At 29.9% G+C, this 19,084-nt stretch overlaps 3 protein-coding genes across 6 annotated transcripts; 1 reads left to right on the forward strand and 2 right to left on the reverse strand.

Annotated features, from left to right (window-relative positions):
* Positions 1-1,656: 1,656 nt before the first annotated feature.
* On the reverse strand, positions 1,657-3,144 carry LOC124831569 (small ribosomal subunit protein eS25y). The gene is made up of 4 exons (XM_047305594.2): positions 3,055-3,144; positions 2,880-2,954; positions 2,563-2,697; positions 1,657-1,957 (listed from the first exon to the last, which is right to left on the reverse strand). Exons 1-4 carry the CDS (start codon positions 3,055-3,057, stop codon positions 1,844-1,846), a joined length of 327 nt encoding a protein of 108 aa, XP_047161550.1. The 5' UTR covers positions 3,058-3,144; the 3' UTR covers positions 1,657-1,843.
* A 5,592-nt stretch (positions 3,145-8,736) lies between these two features.
* On the reverse strand, positions 8,737-14,196 carry LOC124831568 (uncharacterized). 4 transcript variants are annotated; one of them, XM_088109365.1, is made up of 7 exons: positions 14,081-14,196; positions 13,886-13,978; positions 10,248-12,551; positions 9,812-9,932; positions 9,596-9,705; positions 9,364-9,485; positions 8,737-9,257 (listed from the first exon to the last, which is right to left on the reverse strand). In XM_088109365.1, the coding sequence occupies exons 4-7, from the start codon at positions 9,912-9,914 to the stop codon at positions 8,957-8,959; spliced, it is 636 nt and encodes a 211-aa protein (XP_087965491.1). In that variant the 5' UTR covers positions 9,915-9,932; positions 10,248-12,551; positions 13,886-13,978; positions 14,081-14,196; the 3' UTR covers positions 8,737-8,956. The 4 variants fall into 4 exon arrangements, with proteins under 4 accessions (XP_087965491.1, XP_047161548.2, XP_047161546.2 ...); XM_047305592.2 differs by lacking the exon at positions 10,248-12,551 and having other exon boundaries at positions 9,812-9,914; XM_047305590.2 differs by lacking the exon at positions 10,248-12,551.
* Positions 14,197-17,573: 3,377 nt separating this feature from the next.
* Positions 17,574-18,692, forward strand: LOC148201828 (uncharacterized). The gene has a single exon (XM_088110348.1). The coding sequence runs from the start codon at positions 17,824-17,826 to the stop codon at positions 18,463-18,465; it is 642 nt and encodes a 213-aa protein (XP_087966474.1). The 5' UTR covers positions 17,574-17,823; the 3' UTR covers positions 18,466-18,692.
* The last annotated feature ends 392 nt before the right edge of the window (positions 18,693-19,084 follow it).

A 19,084-nucleotide genomic window follows, 5' to 3' on the forward strand; every position in this document is an offset into this window, starting at 1 on the left:
CTATTGAAATGTACTATGGAAGATGAGGCCTTTAGGAACACGTCATGGATAGGTTTTACTCTTCTTGAACATTTATTGTGTAAGCAAAAGCCATTCTCCCAAAATATAGATCTGAAAAACAAACACATAGAGACACTTTGTGAGTCATAGAGTAAATTTTAAGTGAGAAGGAAAAGTAGATTAATTTTTGTAGGGTGCAAAAGGAAAAGTCATGCAATCCTGTGTAAGCTGAGAGCTTGGCCCAATGATTTGCTACAGGAACCATTCACCTCAGGTGGCAACGATATGAAGCAGAATGAGAGTGCTTTCACTCAAATGTCTCCAAATGAGTGTGCAATTAATTATATATATAAGTTTCATTTGAATCACGGGGACAATTTTTTTGATAAAATAGCATCTTTTCAGGTTTCTGATGCAGATATCTACAACTGAATGAGGGTATTGGGAACTCCTCAAAATGATATATTATTTAATTATTTAAACTCGTATCCTATCTGTCTATCTCAAAAATGATGGTTATGTTTTGCTGTGTCCCCAATTTCATATATACTAATTAATGAACATTAATATACGTGCATATATGTAGCTAAGGATGCCTTGCCCAGCTACAATGAAATAGCAACCATCCATGTGCACTTTTTTGTTATTCATATCGTATTCATAGTGGTCTGATTCGTATGAATGTGGAATCAATAGAATTTACCATTCGAGTTTCTTATTCTCTGAGCACCAATTAATTACCAACTACTTTTCTTCTCACTTTCTGTATAAGAAAAACAGTTACCATATTTACAAAATTTAAATTTCTCCTGGTTGATAGATATAAAGCGATTCAACAATGGTCAATTATATTACAGATTATCCTAAAAGGGAATTGAGTAATTAAGGTACTACAGTAACATAAGGAGTCGTGAGGACGTAATTCACCCCACTAAAAGAAAAATAATGCAGATATAAACATAAGAAAAAAACAGTAATATTATACAAGAGCAACTATGATTTTAATTGAACGCATATGTTTTTTGACTCATGATCTAATTTCAAGAAAATTTGTATACTGGTTCCAGCCTTGCCTCCTTAGTTTGCAAGCATCTGTTAAGATCCTCCAACATATACTTTGGATCATGTACACTGAAATATTACCAAATAATTTCTTATTGTTTAGCACAATTTCAGTTCTGACGGTGACAATGTATTATCAATTGAACGCTTGAACTAAGTCTACCTCGTGATTAGAGAGTATATGCTTGGAGACGTGAAGATTTGAATTAGACCGTAACCTTCTTCTATTATAAAAGGAAGCATTAATGGTTAACCATATTAAACATGTTTTAGAGTAACTTCAACGATTGATGAGTCAAATTATTTAGACATTAATGCCTCAAACTTCTCAACACCCTAACTCTTTTGTCATACTTGTTTCCAAACGAGACGATATATATCCCTAATGAACTGGTATTGGTTGAAAATTACTTCATAACACGCCAAAAATGTAGATCAAGTTCTCAGATTTGATTGTAACAGTTAAAACTGAACTCTAGTAGTAAACCAACCCAATCTAAATCCATTACTAAATATCCGACATTTTCCAATTGGTTTTGCTTTCAAAAAGAATCTCCGGCACGTTAACAAATCAAGTCAACAAAACAAAACATGTAAAGAAAAGACAACAGCCAGAATATTTTAAAAGATCAAAACATGGAAGGAAACCAAAAATACAATCTCAGCCTGGATTCAACAACAATCGAGAACTGAGAAGCTAGTATGAGATGCATCTTAAACTTCAAAAGAACATACTTCACTATTTCTACTAGTACTCCATAACCTAGGAACAATCACACATTTAGGTGTTTGTTGCCCTGGTGTAAATTTGCTGACTGGCATGGGCAGACACCATCCTGATTGAACCTCTGGCCATCAGTTCTCTTATAGCCTTCCTTGCAAGTGATCCATTAATCTGTAAAGTGCAGGAAAACGATTATATATTATTCAATATACCATGCTTATTATTAATTCATGACAGTCATTGAGCATATAAAATTATAGGTATAAGTGTGAATCACAAAAGGGAGACAGGTTTAACTTAAAAGTCAAAAGTAGAACATAGAAATGACATTATCTACTGGAATGGTTAGACTGACGAAATTTGGAGAAAAAGTATGAAGTTGATAATCAATTATTGAACAATAAACAGTTCAAAATATCATAACGCAAAAACCCGTGGATATAAGTCATGGATGTGAGAGAATATCGCATCTTCATTTTCTCCAAAGCAATTTAGTCAGATATCAAATGCATTTTACAAGTTCTTTCATGATGCTTGACAAAAAACAACTATTAATACATAAAAAAGAAAAAAAGTGCTTTGTCTTGGGTAACGAATAAGCATAACACCAAACAAATAACACTCAGTATCAATCAGATGAAACAATGAGGATAGCCCACATTGATTTATAGCACAGTACACGTATCAAAGCAACACTAAAAGATACGACCTCTCCTAACGTATCTACAAAACAACACAACTAACAAAATTACATTAACAAGAGAAGAAAAACATACCCTCATACGATCAGAGAGAATTGAAGGAGTGATGAGCTTGTATTTGGGTGCTTCTGAGAGGAGTTTGTCATAGGTACCCTGATCAAATAGCACCATGTTATTCACCTTCTCCTTTTGCTTTCCCTTGCTCCACTTCTGTTGAACACAAGTTCCGCCAAAACATCACATCATATATACCTTGTATTGCATTAATTACACACAAAAAAAAAGAGTTCTGGAAGATGATGAAATAAAGGTAATGGCGCTGACCCAGGAATACCAAATGGACCAAAACATAATTATATTAAGAAAGAATGGAACTTTGACGAGAAACGAACCTTCTTCTTCTGCTTGCCACCGCCAGATTTGGCGGGCTTGGAGGAAGGTGGAGGAGCCTTATCCTTCTTTGGTGCCTGCAAGAAATAACCGACAAAGTCAATCACAATTCACGTGGATTTGGAAAAGAAGTAAGAACATTTTCAAAGAGATTTTGCAGAGAGAAAACAAACGCACCATGATATTTGTGGCAACGAGGTAACAGAGAAACCCTTTCTTTCCTAGAGGCGGAAGCACAGACCACTGAAAACCCTAGGTTTATAAGAGACGCATGATGTCTAATTTAACCAGGACTTGCGGCCCAACAGGCCCAACTGTAAACCCGAGTTTCTCTCTGAACCCAATTTCTCTCTGCACCCAACAAATCTAATACAATTCTAAAATTGCCCCTTCTGACCAAATTAAACAAGGGAGGTTAAAAAAAATATTACTACTGGCAACTCTCAATGCTATGTGGTCACGGATCAAGTATGAATCATTGAAAATGCACTAAAATATATTTTTAAAATGATTTTTAACTAATTTCAAAAACAACAGATTTTAAAACTAGTATCAAAACGATTTTCGAAACAAAAACGGTTTTCGATATAAATCTGTTTTGGTGCATATAGTTATTTATTTATTATTGTTCGTATTTTATTTATTTTATATTAAAAAAAATTAATATGTTTTTTATAAATTATTTTTTAATTTAATAATTATATAAACTATTTTTTATTCATTTGTTTAATATGTTAGAATGATTTTTTTTAATATTTTAATATGTCTAGTATGTTTATTATAGATTTTTTTTTAATTTAATAATTATATAAATTATTTTTATATTTTATTTGTTTAATACGTTATAATTTCTTTGTTTAATATGTTTAACATTTTTAATACTTTTATTATAGATTAGTTTTTAATTTAATAATTATATAATATAAATTATTTATTATTCTTTGTATTTTATCGGTTTAATATGTTAGAATGATTTTTGGTTTAATATGTCCAATATGCGTACTCCTATAACTAGATATATCTCCAATTCAATTCCTGTTTTTTTCTGACAAAAATGAAATTATTAAATAAATCATAATTAAAAAATTAAACAAAACAATAAATAAATAAAATTATTATAAAACTAAATAAATTAATTAAACATTATTACAAAATTGAACATATATAAAATATTAATATATTAATTAAACAAATATTAAATTATTTAAATATTAAACCTGTCTTAAAATTATAGCTTGTTGGAGGTAACTAAGAATTTTTTCAGCGCACAGGCACTTTATAATAGACACACCTAGCCACTTTATAATAGACACATTATGTCATTTAACCAGTACTTGCGCCCCACCCAATTTCTCCATTCTAAAATTGCCCTAACCAAACCAAATTAAACGTTAAAAAGAAATTACTACTCTTAACTGCATTTAAGTCTTAATACCCTATTTCTCAATATATATATATATATATATATATATATATATATATATATATATATATGGGGTTTGCTAACGCGCGTACGCCTGTTTTTCAGTTGGTACATTTTAGCAATGTGTACCGGGTTTTAGTAGACAAAAATATCCTTATATATGATGGATTCTAAGTTTTAAGGTTAAGGGTATTTTAATAATTTTCATTCTCAAAACTAAAAAAAAAAAAAAGAAACCCCCCAAACCCTTGCTCACCTCTCTCATTCCTCTCAATCCTTTATCTTTCTTCTTTCTCACTCCAATATTTTCTTTGTCATCCCTACTGTAGCCCCAATTGAAAAAAATCAAAAACACATGCCTTTAAAAAATTTTCCTTTGTAAAGAGTTGAGTCATTGACATATTCACCTTCAAGGCAAAGTTTCATTCAAGATCTCTTCAATTTCACCATCTTCACTAACCTCTCTAATTTCATCATCTGTATTTGTTGAATCATCATCTCTAAAAAAACCCTCCAGGTCAATTACCAATTCTTTCTGATATCATTATGCTTGTGAAAATTAGATAAAATTATATACGACAAAAATTATAAAATGAAAACTCATTATAAAGTCATTTTTTTGTAAGAAATTGTTTAACAACTGAGTGTTTCTGATTTTTTTTCCAGGCCAATTACCAATTCCTTTGATGTCATTATGCTTGTGAAAATTAGATAAAATTAGATAAGACAAAAATTATAAAATAAAAACTCTTTATAAAATCATTTTTTGTAAGAAATTGTTTACCAGTGAGTATTTCTGAATTTTTTCCAGGTCAATTACCAATTCCTTTATGCTTGTGAAAATTGGATAAAATTAGATAAGACAAAAATTATAAGATGAAAACTCATTATAAAATCATTTTTTTGTAAGATTGTTTAACAGTAAGTGTTTTTGATTTGATTTTTTCAATTGAGACTAGAGTAGGGATGACAGAGAAAAGATTGGAGTGAGAAAGAAGAAAGAGAAAGGGTTGAGAGGAATGAGAGAGGTGAGTAAGGATTTGGGGGGTTTCTTTTTTTTTTTTTAGTTTTGAGAATGAAAATTATTAAAATACCCTTAACCTTAAAACTTAGAATCCATCATATATAAGGATATTTTTGTCTACTAAAACCCGGTACACATTGCTAAAATGTACCAACTGAAAAACATAAGCGCGTTAGCAAACCCCATATATATATATATATATATATATATATATATATATATATATATATATATAGGGGTTTGCTAACGCGCGTACGCCTGTTTTTCAGTTGGTACATTTTAGCAATGTGTACCGGATTTTAGTAAACAAAAATATCCTTATATACCATGGATTCTAAGTTTTAAGGTTAAGGGTATTTTAATAATTTTCATTCTCAAAATTAAAAAAAAAAAAAAAAAAGAAACTATAGCCCCAATTGAAAAAATCAGAAGCACTTGTCTTTAAACAATTTGTCTTTGTAAAGAGTTGAGTCATTGACATATTCACCTTCAAGCAAAGGTTCATTCAAGATCTCTTCAATTTCACCATCTTCACTAATTTCTCTAATTTCATCATCTGCATATGTTGAATCATCATCTCTAAAAAAACCCTCCCGGCCAATTACCAATTCCTTCGGATGTCATTATGCTTGTGAAAATTAGATAAAATTATATACTACAAAAATTATAAAATGAAAACTCATTATAAAGTCATTTTTTGTAAGAAATTGTTTAACAACGAGTGTTTCTGATTTTTTCCAGGCCAATTACCAATTCTTCTGATGTCATTATGCTGGTGAAAATTAGAAAAAATTAGATAAGACAAAAATTATAAAATAAAAACTCATTATAAAATCATTTTTTGTAAGAAATTGTTTAACAATAAATATTTCTGATATTAGATGAGACAAAAATTATAAGATCAAAACTCATTATAAAATCATTTTTTTGTAAGATTGTTTGACGGCAAGTGTTTCTGATTTTTTCAATTGGGACTACAATAGGGTGTTTCTGATTTTTTCAATTGGGGCTACACTAGGATGTTTTTTTTCAATTGGGACTACAGTAGAGATGATAGAGAAAAGATTGGAGTGAGAAAGATGAAAGAGAAAGGGTTGAGAGGAATGAGAGAGGTGAGTAAGGGTTTGGGGGGTTTCTTTTTTTTTTAAGTTTTGAGAATGAAAATTATTAAAATACCCTTAACCTTAAAACTTACATCCATGGTATATAAGGATATTTTTGTCTACTAAAATCCAGTACACATTGCTAAAATGTACCAACTGAAAAACAGGCGTACGCGCGTTAGCAAACCCCTATATATATATATATATATTTCATGATTTCATTCTCTTATTTTCTTATCTTATTTATCTCCTGGTGAAGTAGTTATGTGTTGAAAATTTTCAACCTTTTTATCATTAGAAAAAAAAATAATGATATTTTAATAATATTTTTTTATAATATTTTAACATCATCTATGTGTCATTCTGTGATTGATCCAAAATTAATCTACAATCAATAATAATAATCATAAATATCAACATGGACCAATCACAGGATCACACGTAAATAATGTTAAAATATTGTCAAAGTATCATTATCTTCGTAAAAGTTGTGAAGTGATTTCAAGTGCCAATTTCATCTTAAAGGCTAATTGGATGTGTTTTTCTCTCTTTGTCACACCCACCAACTCCTCTGTTCCAAATTTCATGAATCATATAATTGGTATGGAAATTTTAGCTCATTGTATTATTAGATTTAGATAATCTAAAGAGGAATAATTAAGTTCGTGGTTATCAGAAAACATTAGGATATGATTAGATGACAATAAAAAAAAATGATTTCAATTAAACTAATAGGATTCTTTACTTCAAAGCTTGTTATCTATTTTTCAAGTGTGGCTAATGGTAATGGTGAGATTTTCTCTTGGTTAAATATATTTTTAATTTTTAAAATTTTATGCAAAATTAAATTTAAAAAAAAATAATATAATTTAATCTTTAAACTTAAAAATAAATAGATATAATTTTCTCAACTCATTTATATTAAATTCATTTACTGTAAAATAAATTAAATTTTAAATTAATATCGACGATGTTTACATGAGATGTTCTAACTTAAATATTAACCTGTAACATCATTTAACCTCTAAAAAAATTATTAGATAAAAAAAAATTATATGTATTTATTTTTGAAATTTGAAAACTAAAATATATTAAAATTTAGAATAAAAATAAATTTTAATTTTATGTCCAAATTTACGTATTTAATATTTTTTTTTCTTTTACAGGGCTTTTGGGTGAAAGCCTATTATTATAATAACATTCGTTTGTAAATTTTTGTAACATCAAATATTATTCAGAAACTCTTATTACAACTCTAATTAGACAACATAATTATTCTTAAATATATTTAATTAAAAATTGTTAGAAATTGAAATATTTGAAAGTTTGGTATATATTGAAAATGAAAAAGTTGATAACATACCATAAACATTAAATTTCAAGGTTTAGTAGTGTCATAGGTTAAGTAGTGTCATGATATTTTATATAGATAATTCATACCTCAAAAGTGATAAGCATTTCCAATCTATCTCAAAAAGAAAATCCAACTAAAATTTCTAATTTATGATTATTTTTCAATAGCTTTTTGTTTTTGTTCACCTTCATATATAAGTACTCCCTTTCTTATATAAAAACTTATTTTTCATTGAGCGAAATTAATTATCCTAAAGTTACCTTTTAACACACACACGTGTGTATATATATATAATGAATTATTGAAATGGTATAACTTTTTGCTGCTGTGTGAAAATGCAGCCTAAAAGCAACTTTCTGTCCAAAACTTTCTGACAGAAAAATGACCAAAACATTCACGAAACTGATAGTAACACCATACTAATCCAATAAAAGAAAAATCATTGTAAAAATTCATAACAGTCAAACAGTAATGAATTGCAGTAGAGAGAAACACAGAACATAAGGCCTCCTACTTTCCCATAATTTACACTGGAAACTAATATATGGGAAAGTGAAAAATGGCAAAGAAAAATTGTTCGCAAAAAGATAAGTCTTTTTTGAATTGTTTAATAAGTGTCATAAGTTCACCTAACATCCAACTTAGAGGATGTCACCACAACAATTCGAGAATTTTCAGTACATTAACTACAAGATAGCAAAAAAAATATTAAAAACAAAAATACATATATTGTATTCATTAAATTGTGTTTGCAAGCAGAATTACCATTCTACTTTTCTTGTATAAAATTAAACCTGAAAACACGATTTCCGTTTTCTTATATTATTTAAATATTGCCAATTGTCACCCCTTCTGACAATAGAGAATGTCCTTTAATAACTCCGATTCAGAAAACCAAATAGATAGGAACTACAACATTTTTGTTCGCCTCAACTGTGTTTTATGATGCAAAACGTAGAAACGAATCACATTATCTATTTAATCAAGTTTAAAGATCATCAATTGGTAACACCTACGACTAAGAAAAATAAAAACTGCAAACTTTTAATAAAACCTAAACAATTACATCAATTGATCTGTTTTTACGATCCAGTTGGAAAATGCGTACCACAAGAACCTCTTATCATTCTATGATTATGCCTCCCAAATATACAGAGATCACCATTTATTTTGGTTCAGGTCAAATGAATACCAACGGCCAAAGATTCACCAATCAGAGATTGAAGTTGTCCACGATAATTTCTCAGTTGAGAGCCATAGGAAGATTGTTCTTGCAAACCTGCTGTGTCATGGCTAACTTCTGATTGTTCACTATCTTCCAAAGCTTCTCGTGCTTTCATTTCTTCACTAAACAATCCAAGGGCATCTGGTGTTGACAAAGAATGCACAGATTTATACAGCCCTTGGAATTCGTTCCTCTTTTCTTGTGTTGGAATCAACCTCTCCTTTAATTGAAGTGGAAGATGAGAAAAAGCACTTCACAAGAAGCAAGTCGTCAAAAAGAGTTTTCTTAAAATACAATGAGTGAAACCGTCACGGTGCAAAAAATAAAATAAACTGCATATATTCCCACTAAGAATACCTGGTAACACCTCTTACGACACCCCAACTGTAACCATCAATAACCGATTGCTTAAAACCAAAATTGAACCCCTCTTGAGCAGAAGCTTCCTTCCCAGCTATAAGACCATCTCGATATCCAATCTAAAATATTATGGAGAATTGAAAATGCGCAGTTAGTTAATCACAATATAGAAGTATAGAATTAGAAACAAAACCAAGGAAAACTAATTCAACCATGCTAAAACAAACACCGTATGGAATTGGTCGTGCCTCCTCTGCCACTCCCTGTCCAAATCCAACGAACTATCCAACTTGTCATCAGAATCATCCCAGAAACTCAAATCATCACCACCACCACGATCTAAAACCGTAATGGAAAATTAAAAGCCTTAACTAAAGCAAGAGACTGAAAAACAATAACGATAGATTCATTCATTCCAAATCAATTCACTCGCACCACATCTTACCGTTTAACTTATCTTTTTCATCAACAGCAATGGTCGACATGAGTTCTAATTTGGACAGATCTAAACTTTCAGCATAAAGCTCTTCAGCAAACCTACCCTCCATCTGCAGTGCAAACTAACTCTACAAGAGAACTTACATTCATAAAACAGAGAAAAAACTAAATGAAAAATAAGAATAAAAACTCATCAATGGATCAACCGTTGTGAAATGAAGGTCAAAGAGAATCGGCGAATAATGAGAAGATATTTTTTTCGATTAGGACTATTCAAAAAGGCCCAGTTGGTGTTTGGTCTAATAAAGCCCAATGAATGTTTTTGGGCTTTTGGGTGAAAGATAGTGGAGGGTTCTCCCTGCACCTCCAACTCCCCAAAATATTCCTCAGTAAATAAGGTTGGTAAGCAATGATTAATGTTTATCGAATTTCGACTTACTAACCACTTTTCATTCACTGCTCTTCACTTCTTCGTTCTTATATCCTCCTCTACACCCCCAATTCCTTCGCTCACTCGATGTTCACTGTCATTCTCTTCTCTTTGTAGTCCTTCTGATGCATTCATGTTTTCCGATGTTTGTTGGTGTGGACTCCTATTATCTTTTAAATCTTTTGAATATCCCAACATTGTTCTCTAGAGTGCAATATGGGAATACATGACCGTGTGGATACAGTGGTTCATTATGAGGAACCTGTTGAGCGCGTTGACATGTTCTTTGTTTAGGAGCCACATTCCCTTGAATAATGTTCCAAGTGGATGTTTCATCGACTCATGGTCAAATGCATGACCGAACTTAGTATTTTGTTCATGATGAAGTGGAGTATATGTTTGAAATTGTTTCAAAGGGATGTGAAAATGCAAAAAATGGTGTTGGGGTCGTGTTGTTGTATGAGGAGGACGTCTAAATTGTTGTCATCCTCATCTCATATGCATGTTCTGCGAGGATGTCATTCTCATCATCACTAAAAGATTTTAAAGATGTTGAAAGAATTCCTACAGTCATTTTCAGGCAATCAAGAAAGTAATGATGTGTTTGCATGGACGAGGGAAAAACATTTTATCCGAATGGACTAGTTAGAAACTGGGTGCAAGATTGTACATTAGTTTCTCAAAGCCCTAAATATGTGTTGTTTAAATCAAAGGTTTGTGGTGTGGATTATGTGTGAGTGTGATGGTGTTAGAAAGGAAAAATGTGTTCTCCGTGAGAGATTATGAAAATTGAGTAGGATAAATGGGAGGGATACATCTATAGTAGCTTGTGCATAACTCAGTGTCGGCCAACGTTGGGTTTTGCATTTTAATGTCGATGAGCCCTTTTAAATATTAATCGTCTTGAAGCCTATTTGCAATGTAGTATGCATCTCCGACATAAATTTGAATGGAGTATCTGTATATGATCGTGGACGCTTGTTCAAATGCCGGTCAACAAGATTTTTGTAGAAGCTTTTTTTGAATTGCTGAAGCATAATTAATCATCATGACATTCTCATTGGGGAAGAAACTGGTGTTTGATGACAATTAACAATCCAACCATCATTGAAGATGATTGCATCAATAGAATAATCCATTTTACATTAAAAAACAAGAAAAAAGTATGAAATTGTACAATGTAAGAGAGAAGGCAGTGAGTATGAAGTTACGAGGAATTGGTGTAAGTTATGGTAAGGAAGGTTTTATATAGTCATGAGAATGACACAATAGTGGGTAATTATGTGAGTAGAATGAGAACTTAAGTAACCATGTGAATGACACAAATGTAGGTAGTCATGTGAGTAATACGAGAGTTCAGATAGTCATGTGAGTGTGACAAAAGTTTAGGTAGTCATATATGAGTAGCACAAAAGGTTAGGTAGTCATACAATTTACATGGGTGACAGACTAAGTTGGCATGTCAGTCACATGTATGCCTAATATATTGTATCACTCACACGAACGCTTAAACCATCATGCACCAATTCACATGGGCGGTCGAAGTCTACGTGTGACACATGATAACATAACTTTTTGGTTCAGCCACATGACTACCCAACCTCATCGTGTCATTCACATTACTACCTAAGCCCTCATATCACTCACATAACTACTTAAAGTCTTGTGTCTCCTACATGACTACATAAACTCTCATGTCACTCGCATAACCATATAACATTTACCTTTCCATAACTTGTCACTCCAATTTCTCCTAATTTCATAGTTCTGCTTTCTCCTTAACTCTGTAAAGTTTTACAATTTTTCTTGCTTTTTCATTTTAAAATGAATTTTTCCAAATGAACAATCATGTATTATGATGATGAGATCGTTAGTTGTTCTCAAGCTGCTGTGACAATATCGTGATGACACATATTTACAAACATCCCACTTCTAACTGTCCATCCACATTAAATTTTTTCCCTCAACCATGAAAACGCATCACCATTACCTTTTTATTTACTTTGAAATGAATATGTAGAAATTTCTTCACCATCTTCAGAGTCTTTTAATAATGATGAGGATCAAAACAACTTAAATGTTCCCTCATACAACAACAACAACTCCAACATCATTTACCACATTCATACATCTCTCACCAATACTTTCAAACCTATACCACACTTCCTCATAAACAAAATATTGAGTTCAATCATGCATTTGATTAAAAGTTTAGTGTGTTCATGGTCGTTTCAATTGGAAGTATAAGCGATCTTGCACAACAGTAAACAATGTTAGGAGATTCAAAAGATAGAAGGAATCCACACTTGGCCTACATCTTTGATTTCATAAGATCACAGTAAATTGGGGTCATGCATAATTTCAAAACATATAATATCAAAGTTCAACGATCTGAAGACCAAATTCTAACCAGAAATAAATGTGTTTTCCTAATTAGCGTCCAAATAAATAAATAATAGCCTAAAAATAAAAATTCAAAAACATAAAATAATTTAACATTGCTTTTATACATAAAAGTTAGGATGGGTTAAGTCTTACAAGTATGATGATAAAAAAAATCACATTATCTATTATGGATAAGAAAAATTAACTTTGAATTCGTATACGAGTACCATACAATATATTTATTAATTCTTAATAATACAACGAGTACCATTTTTATAGTATCCATGTCTATGATACACATTATTTAATGTGAGGAATTTTTGTTTAAATATTATATTAGATTAAAATAAATTTAATGGCAAGAAAAACATTAATAAATATATTGAAACTCCATAGATTTATATTTTTCTATGAAGATTTATGAAAAAATATTTTTAAAAATATATTTTCTTACGTAACTAATGAAGGCTCATGGACATATATGTAACATAAGTATTTATATAATGAAAAACGTGTAGTTTCCAGTAATGATTAATTTATTAATTTTCCTCTACTTCATTGTGTATTATTGATTTCCAGGTCTATTTGTAATTACTTATATGAGTTCCAAAGCATAAAGCTAAATTATATTCATGTAATTGAAATAGTTTAACAAAACAAATATAATTTGTAAATCTGAACATTTAGAATCATAAATAACCAAAGTTAAGGAATCAAATAAAAAAACTAACCTATAAAATTATAAGCACATAACAAAATCTATAAAATTCGGAAAGTTTAATTGCATAGTGAGAAAATAATATATATATATATATATATATATATATATATATATATATATATATATATATATATATATATATATATATATATATATATATATAAAGCATAATAAATCAGCTAGGTTGAAGATGCCAAATCAAAACGGCTAGAAATAAGAATAAATTCTAATAGATAGATAATGTACAATTCTCATATTACAATTATATATAAGAAAGAGTTAGGTTTACATTTAACTCTCTTAATTATCAGAGCAATTAAGAGCCTAATAGGGTGTTAGAGCCATTAATATGTCATGGGTAATGAATAATTATGATACGAAAAAATAACACTCGATCAGATGAAACATGCAGAAAGCCCACATTAACTAATAATAATGAATGCGCATCAAAGCAACACCAACAGATACGATCTCTCTGAGAAATTAACGTATCTACAAAACAATTACCCAAATCAAATTAACAGAACAAGAGAAGAAAACCATACCCTCAGACGCTCGGAAAAAACGGAAGGTTGCTTGGCACTGCCAAATTTGGTGGGCTCGGAGGAAGGTGGAGGAGCCTTATCCTTCTTCGGAGTCTGCAACCGATAACCAATAAATTCAATAACAATTCACATGGATTGGGAAACGAAAGGGATATTGATTTCAGAGATTTTGCAGAGAAGAAAAATAAATCACACCAGGATTTTAGCAGCAACTTGATAGAGGTAAGAAAAAGGTTTTCACTGTTTCTTTCCGCCAGAGACGAAAGAAAAAGCCACCGAAAACCCTAGGTATTTAAGAGACATGATTTCTTATTTATCCCGAGCTTGCAGCCCAACAGGCCCACTTTAAACCTAATATTTTGCTTTTGGTACCTACATTCAGTATGTGACTGGTCACACCAGAAGTCTTAACTTAAGAATTAGTTATCATATCTTACTGGTTTGATGAATTGAGTTGAATTAAATTTTGGAGTTATTAAAGTGAAATACAAAAGATTTGAAAAATATTTTGGAGACTTTAATTAATAACTTATCACGTTCCATGGTATGTATGTGTTAAAAATGGAAATCAAGTCCAATTTAAATTTTTCTTATATTTTTTTTATATTTTTTTTAAAAATTTACCTTCTAAAACTAATAATACTTTAAACATATAATAATTGAATTTTATATAATATCATCGTCCTATTAGTAAAATATCATACAATTCTGTCATCTTAAAATTTAGAATTGATTTGATTAGTCAACTAATCAGGTTAAAATAAAAATTAATGTTAAAGATAATTACGTTAAAATTAAGTAAGATTATTATTAATTAGATTATAATTAGGTGGATGTTAACTCAAAACCTATTTTAAAATATATAAATAAAGTTTGAAGTATTATGATAAATTAGTTATATTTATTATTACTAACTTTGATATTGATATATTTTTTATAAGTAACTTATCAGTTTGATTGAACGATGAGAAGTGTAAAATGAAAATAAAATTAATTAGGAATTGAAATAGTTTATCAAAGAAAAAAATTGACTTCGATTCCATATATCGAAATCGAAAGAAACCTAATTATATGACTCAGTAAACATAAATTGGAAGATTTACTGCGTAACAACCTTTGATGTCTTGTTTTATATTGAGAGGCATTATGCTTGATCCTCTGTGAGATACTTGAGAGAAGTGATGGTTGAAGGGAACACCCATGTGTATAGTGCTACCCAAGGTTTCACGGATTCCGTGGGAAGGACCTGATTTCAATAATGCAGAATCTGGAACCATATCCACAACATAACTCAAAAATATCATAACAGAACTAGTTATTCAATTTCAAACATTCGTGTCACATCAATTTTTCTCCAAATTTTAAACCCATTCAGCTATTTATTAGAAGAAACTCCTCTAAAATATCTATTTAAATTATTTACTTTTTTATGTGATATTTCAACTAGAATGAATATTAATTTTAATATACATTTTTTTTCATTTATTTTTTTATTTTAATTACTGTATTATTATTGGCAATTTCATTTTAATCACATGTCTACATAAAAGTTATCATTAATTAATTGTTAAAATTAGAATTCAACATTAAAAACAATATTTTAAAATTTGATATAAAATGTGAATTGCATATATATTTAAGCATTTTAATATTAATGGATAAGGGATATAAATACCCGTTGGGTAACAATCACTTAAATAGAATATCTTCACTTATCTGCCTAAATTTGCAATTAATTAACAAAAGATGAGTTTTGTGGAATTGTTTAATATGGTGAATTAATATGATATATCCAATTTTTTAGTCTTTAAAAAATGTGCCTATTTTAGTAATTTTCAAAAATTGCACTAGATTCCAAAAAAATACCAAAAGGGGTAACACATGTAGAAGCCGTGTTTGCTTCGCATCAAAATCTTCTTCTTCTGTCTTTTCATAGAGTAGTCCCTGTTTGGAAAATACCTGAAACAATGGATTAAACAAACATCATAAATCAATTTCATACTATGTTTCATTTAAAACAGCAAATATTAAGTTTATGATTTTTGTACTCATTTTTTTATTTTTTATTTTATTTAATCTAAACTTTATATTTGTATTGTTGTCCAATAAAAATCTCGCATAATTAAAATAGACTTAAATATAATACAATTCGCTATAAATATAACTCTATAATATTGTTTTAGATCCTACAGTTTTTTGTTTGTTAATTTTAGACATATGTTGTTTCTTCTATAATCACTTTTAATCTGTATAGATAAATGTAGTCAAATTTATGTTGACATGACATGATTGACAGTAAACAGAAATAAAATATTGCAGTCTTTTGGTTTTATCTCTAAGTCATAAATAAATGATTTGTATGGAGTTAAATAAAACTGTTTATAATATTCCATAATTAAAAATTATACTCTTTATTTTTTTTTTCACTTTTTTTCGAGTTTAGATTGAATTCTACGGCATATTTTTTAAATATTGCCAATTGTCACCCCTCATGACAATGGAACTGAAAGCTATTAATATCAACCTCAAGTTATTCCTCTCAGTCCAAAGACATTTCAGAAAGAAGAATATTCCAAGTTCCACAAATAATTCAGAGTATAATGCATACAAAGAGAATAGATGACGATGCTTTTCTTGTGTAAATAATTTTTTACTCAACTTATGTTAATTTTTAAGAAATTGATTTTAGTCTTAATTTAAAATTATAAATTAGAATTTAAAATAGATTTGCACATAATTATATATTTATATCTCATGGTAATTTCTAAGAACAATGACTCACAATTTAAATTCTGAAAACAAATCTAAAACTACATTCCTACATATTTAAGTTCTGTTCAATTTGTTCGGATTATTCATCACTATTAACCAAAAACTATATAATACGATTTCATCTTTAATTCACCAGTAAAACCACAACATGTCACTGCTATTTAAAATTTTGGATAAAAAGTTGAGCTATTTAAAATAATTCTATCCAAGATATGAAGATTTAAAAAAATTATCTTTTATATTACGAAAATAGATAAATTTAAAACAATTATGAAAAAAAAAACAAATAGTGTAGGTTTCACTAACTTTATATGAAAAAAAATAATGTATTTCATGATCGATAATCATATTCTAATCAGACTCTAATATCATATTTAAAAGTGAATTTAAGTCTAACTTAATCATATAAAACTGACTTATAAGATGAAATTTGCATCCATTTATATATTATAATTTGGTCTTATCTTTAATCATCGATATGAGAAAATATAATGTGTAGTACACTACTTTAAAATAAAATTGTACGAGGTAATTGACTTAAAAAATAAAGTCATACACAGTAGACAACTTCAATCTAATAATTTTTGTAATCAATTATAATTCGTCGAAGTTGTTTAAAGAATGTACAATTTTTTTATATAAAGCCATGCAAAATCTACGCAAGTTCTCCATTTTCTTAATTTTTTTAAAATCTATCATTTCTCATAATATAAAGGAAAGATTTACCTATTTTCATTAAAAAAAATAACATATGAATCATAAATTTTACATGAGGTGGAGAAAAGAAAAAGGTAAAGATAATTTGATACATACACAGGAAGGGATAAAAAAAGTAGATAATGGAATATTGAGATATTTTTATTTTATTATTTTCTCAAAAGTTTGGATTCTGCTCTATAAAGAAGGAATAGCACAACTTCATAGCTTCATAGCACCAAACAGAAGCACTCCGCACTCTGTTCTCTCTGTTCACATTTTACAGTTCACATTACATTCACTTTGCTTTTGTTTCTGTATCCATGCTTCCAATTGCAGAAGCTTCTCCACTGTTCTCTGCAACATCATTTCTTACATATTCTATTGCCGTAGACAAATTTCTATTCCCCTTTCAGTGAAACACATAACACGAGTTGTTGTTGTTTGTTTCTGCATCAACCCTTCAAGCAATGGACTCCTTCAGTTTCAATAACCTCCAAACAGAGAAAGCCAACGCCATCCTCAAACACCGCAAGCTTCGAAGGGTCGCAAGCTTGTTCCGCATCATCGAAGTGTGTGCGGTTTTGGTCTTGGTTTCAAGGTTCTCCATGCAGCTTCCGGTTGCAGTGAGAAACTCCGGCGAGTATTTCAGAGACTTGTCACTCTTCATGAACAGTCCTCGCTTTGTCTTCCTCGTCGGAAACATCATAATCATCGCACTCTTCGCTCAGTTCTCCGCTCAGGGTAACAACGTTGTTCCGGAGCCCAATCTCTACCAAGAGTTTATTCAAAACACAACGAAAAACCAAGAAGCTGTGGCGGAGTACAGCGGAAAGAAACAGAGGATGAAAACAGGGGAAGCAAATATCGGTTTGGAAAAAGGTTATAGAAGGTGCGAGACGGAGATTTTGAGGCAGAAACGACGTCGTGTGTTGCGTAGATGTGAGACTGAGAAGGAAAGGAAGAAGATTGAAGGTGTTCCTGTTGAAGAAGTGGCGCGAATTTCTTGCCCTGAAGATGGAATGACCAACGAGGAGTTTCGTCGCACTGTTGAGGCTTTCATCGCCAGGGAACAGAGGATTAGAAGAGAAGAAGATTATTATTTAATGTAAAAAAAAATTATATATGTAAATTTTAAAAAGTGTGTAAATAAAGTAATAAATAATAACTTTTATAAGTTATGTGAATTTGAATAAATTATGTAGAAACAGATATTCATTTTACAAGAATATTAATCATTATTTGTGAGATAAAGTGAAGAAAAGTGTAAAATGGTTTTAGTAATTGTTGTAATGCATGGCTTAAAAAGATATTCATGAATACGTTGATTTTGTTTATATTTGTTTTCTTCATATCATATTAATAAGTTTATTGTTTTTAATTTATCTCTGAAAAATGCATTAAGTATTGATAAAAAATTTTAATGTTAATGAATTATTATTTTTAATGACATATTAAGAAAAATAAGAAAAAGTGAGAAGAATTGATGTGAATGAGGTATTCTGATTCGTGAGATGTGAGAATAATGTGGAGATGAGGGAACTTCCCCGGAGAGACAAGACATGATGATAACAGATGCTATTCTCAGGTTTGGTTTCGACTCTTAATATGTATTTAAGATTTTCAGAATATATTTGTGTCTGTAAATTTTGTGCAGTATATGTGTTTACAGGATTGTGTTACAGAAGGAAAGAAGTTCTATTGGCTGGTTTGTAATGAAAAATGAAACTA

Source organism: Vigna umbellata, chromosome 3 (genome assembly GCF_029865625.1).
Source record: "Vigna umbellata cultivar VRB3 chromosome 3, Vumbellata_1.0, whole genome shotgun sequence".
Lineage (NCBI taxonomy): Eukaryota > Viridiplantae > Streptophyta > Magnoliopsida > Fabales > Fabaceae > Vigna > Vigna umbellata.

Coding starts and splice junctions, on each gene's coding strand:
- LOC124831569 (XM_047305594.2), bottom strand. Junction 2,698..2,879: donor GTGGCAAGCAGAAGAAGAAG/GTTCGTTTCTCG, acceptor TGTGTTCAACAG/AAGTGGAGCAAGGGAAAGCA. Junction 1,958..2,562: donor TTCTCTCTGATCGTATGAGG/GTATGTTTTTCT, acceptor TGCACTTTACAG/ATTAATGGATCACTTGCAAG.
- LOC124831568 (XM_047305592.2), bottom strand. CDS start 9,914: ATGGAGGGTAGGTTTGCTGAAGAGCTTTATGCTGAAAGTTTAGATCTG. Junction 9,706..9,811: donor TGAAAAAGATAAGTTAAACG/GTAAGATGTGGT, acceptor TTACGGTTTTAG/ATCGTGGTGGTGGTGATGAT. Junction 9,486..9,595: donor GGCACGACCAATTCCATACG/GTGTTTGTTTTA, acceptor ATAATATTTTAG/ATTGGATATCGAGATGGTCT.
- LOC148201828 (XM_088110348.1), top strand. CDS start 17,824: ATGGACTCCTTCAGTTTCAATAACCTCCAAACAGAGAAAGCCAACGCC.